The sequence below is a fragment of the Mustela nivalis genome, assembly GCF_964662115.1.
Source record: "Mustela nivalis genome assembly, chromosome: 14".
NCBI lineage: Eukaryota > Metazoa > Chordata > Mammalia > Carnivora > Mustelidae > Mustela > Mustela nivalis.
Window position 1 is genome coordinate 28,239,223 of NC_139033.1, and position 10,297 is coordinate 28,249,519.

At 37.0% G+C, this 10,297-nt stretch overlaps 1 protein-coding gene across 1 annotated transcript in view; it reads right to left on the bottom strand.

Moving 5' to 3' along the window:
• Nucleotides 1–3,932, bottom strand: part of CCDC102B (coiled-coil domain containing 102B) — a gene marked incomplete at its 5' end in the record, with an annotated part of 123,027 nt that extends 119,095 nt beyond the window's left edge. Inside the window, 2 exon segments of the mRNA XM_082698916.1 lie at nucleotides 3,860–3,903; nucleotides 3,906–3,932. Coding sequence (XP_082555042.1) covers nucleotides 3,860–3,903; nucleotides 3,906–3,932 — 71 coding nt within the window.
• Nucleotides 3,933–10,297: the final 6,365 nt, after the last annotated feature.

The window sequence follows — 10,297 nt, forward strand, 5'->3', positions numbered from 1 at the left end:
ATCTTTAAAAGATATTTTCACTCATCTCATTCTCTCGAACTCATTCTATCAGTTTTCAAACCTAGATCTCTACAAAAACAGGAAATCAATGACTTCTGTATTGCAAAATCTAATTAACAGTTAAGTCCTATTTTCCTTGACCAATCAGCAGCATATTATATAACTGACCATTTCATCTTTCCAGAATGACTCATTTACTTAGCTTCTGGAAGACTCTTCTCTCGCAGTTCCCTCCTACCTCACTGAGTACAGCTCCTCATTCTGCCCTGGTGGGTCTGCCTCTGATGTGGAAGTGCTCTAGAACTACTATCTTTTTTATTGGGGGGGGGCTTAATTCTACAAATTGAAGACAAGGATTATAAGATACCATTTATAAGCTCTACAATGAACATGTTTTTTATTCAAAAGGGTCCTTCTATTTTTAACTACCAAAAATTGCTTCTATCAGTTTTTAACATCAAATATCTTTTCATCTTTTCTATATATAACAGTAACTCTTAGCAAATATCATCATACATAAATCACCCAGATATTTACTTATATGAAAATATCAGTAATCTGCAGAGCTATGACTTTAATGGAATGGCATTGAGCACAACCCACCCTTCTTTGATGGGCTGCTTCCCTCCAATAAGATGCCCAGTTTCCCTTTAGCCCACTTGATAACAACTGTGCATCTACAGCCAACCAGGGCACTGAGGACCAAACTGCGGACCAGGCCCTGAGTATGCAAAAGGTCATCTATAAAATCATGGAATACAGCCTAGACCTGTTTAATTAAAATGAAATGTCTTAAAGTCACTGATGACAGGATTTGAACTGACATATTTACTTATTGTTTTAGTAATGATAATTTAAAGGAATGGGTCTTTACATTTCAACTACCTTCATCTGTTTGGGCATATGACAAAAAGGCCAGTAAAACCTACTTAAATGACAATAAACTTGTAAAACAGTAGGTAGTACATTTGTAAAATGATAGCATAGACACTATTTTATATATATATATATACACACACACACACACATACACACGTATATAATTATAATATATATTTTTTATAAAGCACCTATTTAGAGAAAAGTAAAATATGTTTAAGGTTAGATATAGGAGTAAAAATGTTAAATGGGGTTTATTCTTTTTACTACAGACATACCGCACTCTACATAATCTATTAGCAACATAAATTTTATATATGTTCTTCACCCATTCAAATAAAACTTACATGATACTTTCCTTTGATAACAGTTGAGTCTTTCCATAATTTTAAGAAGGTGTGATCACTAAGCATTCATTCATATCACACATCAAAAAGAAATGAAAGAATCCCAATGTGTTCCCAATATCAATTCCAGTGACCGCACGCATTTTTTTATGAATACGTGATATCTGATGAAAAATCAGTGGTTAAATTTCCTCTGAGAAATCAAAAGACATCTTTGAATACAACGTTCAAGGAAATAAAAGAGAGGAAAGCATGAATTGAATGTGAGAACAGCCAACTTAAATATGAACAGCCAATATTAGATATAAAAACTGCTTATTTTCAATTTCTTCATTCTATTCCCACAGGTAAGAACGGGTCACGTGAGAGAACTGGGACTAGCTCGGGTTTACAGCACTGTCTCACCGCCTCTTCCCTGCACTCTATTACCCCAATGCCATCCCAAACCACTCTGCTTAACTTCTGCCAGACTTACATTCCTAAAATACCAGTGGAGTGGAGTGGAAATAGCTCTGGAGGCAGAAAGACATTATTTGGAATCTTTGCTCCAGAACTTAGTCTATCTGTGGCTTTAGAGAAATCATTTAACATTTCTGAACATCAAATTTCTTCACGTGTAAAATTAAGATATGTAAAATGAAGTTCATTCTATTCTGCAACTATCAAAATTATAGATAAGTATGTAAATGATCTTACGCATAGGAAATGCTATCATTTGCTGGCAGTGCGGTGGTGGTGATGATGACGACGACAAAGAGAAGAGGAATAAGTGCTCCCCATCGCTTCAGAAATGCCCAGCTGCCCCCACTGTACAATATATAGGGACAAAATTACTCTGTGTATTCAGAGTATATAGTTTTGCACCTCACAACTTTGTCTCACTCTTGAACACAACGTCTGCGACTCACAGTGGTGCATTTCTTTTCTTCTCCAGTGAGGTTCACCCCTCACCTTCCTTGTTTCATATTAATTCATGCCTCAAAACTCTGTTTCAACTATTACTGCAAAGTAGAATGATCTTTTTGCTTTTCAACAACTATCTAAATTCTACTGATTTTTCAAGACTCAGCTCAGGAAGCTGGACTTTTCTTTCAAGGCTTCTATGAAATCTTGCTAAAAAGAGGATTTTTGAAGGTTTTGCCATTATAGAAAATTTCAATTAACCTTGCAGTATCAGCCCAAGAGAAATGGTACTTCTCCAAAGAAAAGTTGTACTTATATCATTTTTAATTTGAAAGAATCACTGTCATTATATTTGTGGCTCTAGTAATTAGAGGAAACGCTCATAAATTTCAAGGTCACAACTATAGCAAAGCACCAGGAAGCTATGTCCCAGTGATCAAGCAATTACTAAATCCAACAAAAACATGAAAAATGCAAAAGAGAGACCATTATATGATCTGTCATTTTACAAGAAAACTATTTTTTTTTAAGTTTTGGGGGAAAAAGCAATTCACATAAAGCATTTTTCTGAATGTCATGCAAATGAATTTATTGATACCTTAAATCAATTTTGCAAAATCACAGAAAAATTACACAGATATTGTATCTCTAGCTTTTTAAGATTCCTTTTCAATCTAATGGTAATGTAAAAATTGCATAAATGTCAGAATTCAGGAATATTTAATGCACATGCAAGGATATTCAACAAAAAAAAATTGTGAAAAACAAGGCATTTAATCAACAGCTTTAACAAAACCCAATTCCACAAAAGTATTAGCAAAAGTATATTTGCATGACTTCAGGAAACAGAGAACTAGTCTTGATATAAATGAGCATATCAAGAAATATCATTGTGTATTTCAACTGCATGTTACTTACATGTGTCTGTTTTTAAATATCTTTATTATATTTCTATTCAATAGACATACCCACTCAACATTCATTTTATAATTTATCTTTGTGGAAAACATTAACAAATATTTCCCAAAGGTTTCCAGAGATCTTTTTTTTTTTTCCCTTTTAGTTCTATAATTACTTTCCATATAAAGATCCATTTCTTTTTTATTATCTACAGGATTTTACTATTTGATTCTATGTCCCTATTTCCTCCATACTACCCAGGTAACTTATATAAGGAAATCAATATTAGTCCTAAATTTGAAGTATACTTCTCTGTTAACAATGACAGGAATTCAGCATGAGGACTAGCCATCAAAATGAAAATAACTCTGAATGCATGAGACATAAATATAAGGGTTCGCATAACAGTTTTATATTTTTTAAAAATTCTAAGGATATAGATTACTCCAAACATATTGACTAACTCGTATTCACTTGGAAGTACAAAACAAAGTTTTAAAAATATCAACATAATCTATGAATGTCTAAATTTAGAGTTGAAATCCTTACCTGAGTTTTGCTTAGTATAGTTATTTTTTTACAACAGGAGAAGTGTGGCAAGCTGTCAGGATAAATAATACCAACAGTGGAAAATGGAAGAAAGAGGGAAGGAATCAAGTCCACTTTAAGAAGAAACTTCAAATCCCTCTGTTTCCCAGACCTACAGTAGTTTTGTTCTGCATCTTATAAGCAACTGTCTTTTTCTTTGCTCCGAGAATACCACATGCTCTGCTGCAGCAGGAAAATATAATAATTAAATAGAAAAACCACAAGGTTATTAGGCATCTTACCCTCTGGGCTGGCTGGGCTGCTCCAGCGGCTCAGTGTTACAGACACATGTGTAAACAACAGAATTTCCTGCATCCTTTTCTCATCTGTATAGCTCTGGGGTCCTGGCCAACAGGATTATTTCCAGCATTAAGGCCACTCCACACTAACTCAAAAAAGATTCCCATTGGTTGTGAGGTTTTATCAAAACCAATACCACAACACCCTCTTTGGATCACAAGTGAGTGAACCAAAATGAAATCACTTGAATGTTCCCTAAGTACGGCTATACAAAGCTTTCTACCCAACGCCAACCATTTGAAACCATATACTGTGAGTGAAAAAGGAAGAAAATAACCATCCCTTCATCTACAAGTATTGAACATATAAATTTAACATATAAAGTTAATAGCAATAGATGTAACTTGTAATAGTAATAGGAAAAACTCAAATGGTGAAGGAAAAAAAAAACTAATAAAGTATCTATCTTGCAAGACTTAGAGATTATACTACAGATCACAGGAGCAATAGGAAATACCATTGGTTCAATGTGATTTTTAGTAGATTGGCAAAAAAAAAGAATACTTAATAAAATATTTGAGCAAGCAAATCATGATACAAAAACTGAATGTCAAAACCCTGGATTTCAGTCATGTGGCAGGAGTTGGGAGCTGCATCTCCAAGAGGGCCCCACCTCCCAGGGAGAATTCACTGGCCCCTGGGGAGAGGGAGGAAGAGAGTGACCTTCAGTGACAGGACACAGCTGTCAGGAAGTGCTGACGAAGGGGTGACGGCAGACCTTATAAAAGAGAGCTTCTCTGGTTGACACTACCAGCACTGAATGTCCAAAGAAAGAGGCAAGGACAGAAGAAACACAATCAGCATGTTTCTTATAAAAAGCATGAACACAGCATTTGGAAGTTAGAGTTAATGTCTGAAAGTCATTTTACTCTTCCTCCCTCCTTAATTTGGATGATCATTCTTAGCTGAATAACATATTTGCCATCTACTTCCAGTTAACAGCATCCTCTTCCTCTTACCTCCCAAGGCAACAGAGAGGTGACCATTCTCCCACAGAATGGGAACCAACACGCTGAGCTCGGGTTTCCCTTCCCAGGTTTTTTGGGGGGGGTGAGGTGATACGCTCAATCGCCATTCTCTCTCCTCTTCCTCTGAACTCTCTGTTCTGTCTGGAATTCCCCACTGGATTCTAAACATCGTCAAGGCTTTAGTCAATTTCACTTATGTCTGTGTATTTCCCTATCAATTTGGTCATTTTCATTTGTAGGTACAATTTGCCTCCATTTCATGGTCAGGTGACTGAAGGATTTCTTTCCAACCAAAACTCCATTTAATTTGCCATCTACTCCTTTTAAAGCACAAAAATGACTCTCTGCAAACACACGTGCTTGCGCGTGCGCGCACACACACACACACACGGACTCACACAACATGCATATTTTGGTTTTTCCATAGTTTATATACTCCTCTAAGCTCTCATTCTGCTTGTCATCGCACCCAGTGATGCCACTGTCCCCAGCCCGGGGACACAGAGGCTCTCTTCTGTCTTGGCACAACACTCTCCTGCTCTTGCTGGTTCTCCCCAGTCTCTTCTCCCTCACCCCTCCAGGAACAACAGGTATATTCCCTCGTCTATCAACTATCTCTCTGGATAATGTCATCCATTCTCATGGTTTGAATTACCATCTTTCTTTTCAGACAACTTCCACATAGCTACGTTTGGATTCAATCCCCCTCTGAGTCTCTGACACTAATATGCATCAACACACTAGACCCTGCCACTAGAAAATATGACAGATATGTCATCAACATATTTAAAACTGAAATCACCTTCTCTCCAAGGATTCAATGCATTGTTTCTCTCAATAATGCCAATTCAGTCTTGCGGTTTGCTAAAGAAAAACCCTGGAAGTCATCTCTGACTCCTATTCTATATCCAAGCCAGTACCAGTTCCTTTTGACTTTACTTCAGTAATATACCCAGTCCTCTCCTTTCCACAGCCACATCCTGGGTCAAGCAGCCATCATAATCTGCCTGGCTTGCTACAAATGTCCTAAATTATTCCTCTGTTCCCAAACTTGTTCCTCTCCATATTTAGCGAGAGTTACAGTGGTCTATTCTTAGTACTTATGCTACTTGAAATCTTCAAAGACTTTTAACCCTCTCATCAAATCTGTACAATACATTTATCAAAATGAAACTTTTCTGGATTCCTTTTTCTGTCTTGTTGACTATACCATGTCTTTATACCCCCCTCCCTTTATCAGCTTACTCTCCTTTTACGGTGGAGGACTTCCAAGGGATTCCCACTGGTCCTATTCTCATTCCACATCCTCTGTCTGGGTGATCATATCTGTTTTTGTGGCTTCTTTGGCTACACATATAATTGTGGGGTGAACTGTGTCCCCTGAAAAGATATGTTGAATGAAGTCCTCTCCCCGGGCCTTGTGAATGTGAACTTATTTGTAAATAGGGTCTTTGCAGATGTAATCAACCTAAAATGAAGTCGAGTGAATGAGGGTGGGCCCTGGTCCAATGAATGACTGGTGTCCTTATAAAGAGAGATGAATTTAGATATAGGCACCCAGGGGCAAACTCTCTGGCGGAGACCAGAGTGATGCTCCTACAAGCCAAGGATTATTGGCAACTACCAGAATCTAGAAAGAGTCAAGGAAGGACCCTCCCCTAGAGCCTTTAGAGAGAGTATGGCTTTACTGACACCTGGGTTTTATACTTTTATCATCCAGAACTGGGAGATAATAAATATCTATTGTTTTAAGCCACCAGGTTTTGTTATGGTAGCCCTAGAAACTACACTAATATACATTTAATTCCCAAATACATATGGTCAGTCCATAACCATTTATCAAGCTTGAGATCTGGATCTCTTAAAGTCTAATGAGAATGGGCACTAAGAGCCATTTAATTCCCTCAGTAATTCCCAAACAGCAAATCTCTTATATTTCTTCCAAACCTCTCCTGTGTCTTGTATTCTCAATCTTAAAGATGCGGTTACCCATGTAGTCTTTCAAGCTAGAAACCCTTTTATTATTCCCAAGATGTTATATCACTCCACCCCTGACACATAGTAACTACTCTTAGAGTAAAACCTGAAAGAACTGTCCATTTCTGTCTCCATTTCATCTGCCTCCCTCTCTTTTGAGCCCACACCCATCAGATTTTTGATTCCCCACAGCAGGTTTTATTCTCAAGTTTATGAACTACTAGTAGATCAGTAAAATCTAACTATATATGTAAAGCATCTTCTCATTTGAAACTTTGTCAAGTGAAAGCTCATTTTCCCACACAACCTCACTTCTCCTGGAAAGAAAGTTCATACTTTGTGCTTATTACCAAGTCTGGCTCACAAATACTTTGTTGACAGACAGGACCTACCAGCATGACGGGAACAAAATTATCTAAGTCCCCATCTTATTTCAAATGGTACACTGCAACCATGGCTTACACACCACACACACACACACACACACACACACACACACACACACACACGAGTGCACAAGCATCTTCATTATCTCAATACTCCGTATCCCACAACAAGCAAGGGGAGCAACTGAAAAAAGGAAGAGAAAATTCAGCCTTGGAATTTTCATACTTTCTTGGCAAGTTCACAATATTTTACAGCACTCAACACACATCAGTGAAAGCTGATGTTTTTTATGTGTGGAATTCTAATTTTATTTTATATATTAGTTCCTCCCTGTCAAAAGTCTGCTATTTACCTACCTACCATTATTTTTCTGTTTCCTCCCTATCGTTTAAAAAAAAAAAAAAAGCTATGTTACCAAGACTCTCATTACAGACAGACTTAGCTCCGTGGTACAGTTTGGCAGTAAAACAGAAGTGGAGGCCTGATAAGAATTTTTGAAAAGTTTTGTCTTCCTTATATGGATGCCTCTCCATTTCACTCCTTTTTTTACCCTTCCTTGAACGAGGATAGGAAGCTGGAGATGGAGAAGCATTAACTGATCTTAAGGTCTTGAAGTCATAATTCAGAGGAAAGCCACATCAAGAATGGCAGAAGCAGCCAAACCATGACTAGCCTCACGCAGGCTTTTGATGATGGGAAGAAAAGAGAACTTACCTAATTAAGTCACTGCCATCAGTCTCCTCCTGTGGCCTTAATATTAAATTGGGAACTATAAGCCCATAGAAAGTTCTAACACTACCTAACTGGAGAAACAATGGGGACTATATTAATCAAAACTGATTTTATCCAGGATCTCTATCAGCTCCTTGGGGGAGTTCAGAAGAAACTCTAAGCTTGAAAACTCTCACAGTATCCTTTACCTAATTTCAGAGCTATTTCTCATGATCTCTCTGAGGCTTCTCCTGATTCCCACAGGAAGTTCATGTTACAATCAATGGCAATATTCATGTACTTATTTACTTGTTTCCTCAGAGAACTATAAATTTTAAGGGTATAATATTGTATTTGTCTTTTAATTTTTGGCAGATAAGCAAATAAATGGATAAGTGAATGAAGGTACAAACGCATAAATGATGGGTGAATGGGTGCTCAGGAAAAGCAATGAAGGAAACAAAAATCTGAAAGATACACTTCTAAAACAATACGTATATGGTGATTTTTAAATTTCTCCTATTATTGGGTTTTTTTCTTACTTTCACATGCTGCAAGAATTAATAGTGGCAACATCACGCATATCCGCCTCTCACTGACCAAGTAGGATAGAAAAATACTGGAAAGTAAGACAAACAAAATATCTTCTGTGGACCTTAGTCACTACTTAAATTCAGCTGTACTGTTAAATCTTAATTGCTACAATTTTAATGGCTTTAAAAATATTTGTAGAATTATTCAAAAGCATCGTTAACTGTCAAAGTAACTGGAAATGTCTTGCAAGGAAGCAGTTTGGTTCTGAAGTTGTGATTTTGTTCTGGCATCAACACTTAGGCTCTGACAAAACCAACTAGACTTTTTACTTAAGTTTATAATAAGTATATGAAAAATTCATCTTTGTGAGACTGTGAAATTATAATGAATTTATCTTTGCAACTGACATTTCAGGAACTCTCCTTGGGAATACCTACTTATGAGAAAATGGCCCAGAGACAAATACTTTTTTCTTAAAGAAGGAAATATATATATGTATATATATGACATAATAAGGATTAAAAATTAGTCATCAGATTTTGATCAAGCTCATAGCAGAAGTAAATGGTTAACTGTTCTTTCCTTGGTTAATAACGGTTTGTGATTTACATCATGTTTTGGAGGGATTTCTCAAGCTCAGCACTATTGACATTTGGATCCAAAACCATTTCCAGACATTGCCAAACGTTCCCTGAGGGGCAAAACTGCTATCAAGTTGAGCTCCATTGTTCAGAGTGATGGAGTAGTGAAAGGTGAGACTAAGACACAGCTCGGCTCTGCTAGTAACCACGGGACCCTACCTCCCAAGACTGTTTTCCCCATATACATATTGTCAGGAAATTGGACTAGATAACCTTTAGTAAGATAACCTCAAAGGCTTATCTTACTAAAACTTGAGTGCCTTAATATCTACCCCATCACCACCCTCCCCGCCACGCGGGCACGCGCGCACACACACACACACACTACCACTCTAGCCACACCCGTCAAACACAGTCACTCAAGCAGTCTGTATGCATTAGGGTATCAAATGCTAAGAGGTGAAAACAAAAATGTTACAACCCATGTATAACATAGGAAACCCATCTCTAACTTGGTTTTACAAAATTATCATTAATGCTTCTTAGTTAATTCAGCTTAGGGAACACTATGTACAAAGAAACAAAAATTCTCCTTAATACATCTAAACTGCTAAGGCCAAACATCTTGTATATTCCTCAAAAGAATACAACTAGGGGCGCCTGGGTGGCTCAGTGGGTTAAGCTGCTGCCTTCGGCTCAGGTCATGATCTCAGGGTCCTGGGATCGAGTCCCGCATCGGGCTCTCTGCTCAGCGGGGAGCCTGCTTCCTCCTCTCTCTCTCTGCCTACTTGTGATCTCTCTCTGTCAAATAAATAAATAAAATATTAAAAAAAAAAAAAAGAATACAACTAAACATTTACTGTAGGAATGGAAAGTACTTTTTCTACTCAGGAACTATGTTAAATTATAATTGAACTTGACCAAATGGAGGAAAGATGATCCACAAAGAGAAAAATTAATTTTACAAAACTGATTTAGAAAATCTATTTAATTTCTGAATCCTTAAACTATAATCATTGGATAACCTTGCTAAATCATCTCATTCAAGACAGAACTAATCCTCCTCAATGCATAATTGTTCTGATTAATGTTAATAAATATTCTGGGAAGCCTTCCACTATTATTTGCTAACCGTTTATGAAATCATTTTCTCCACATAACATGAGTTTCCTTTAACTATTTCCAAAATTCATTGTTTTGGCTAATCTGTCCTTTTGAATTC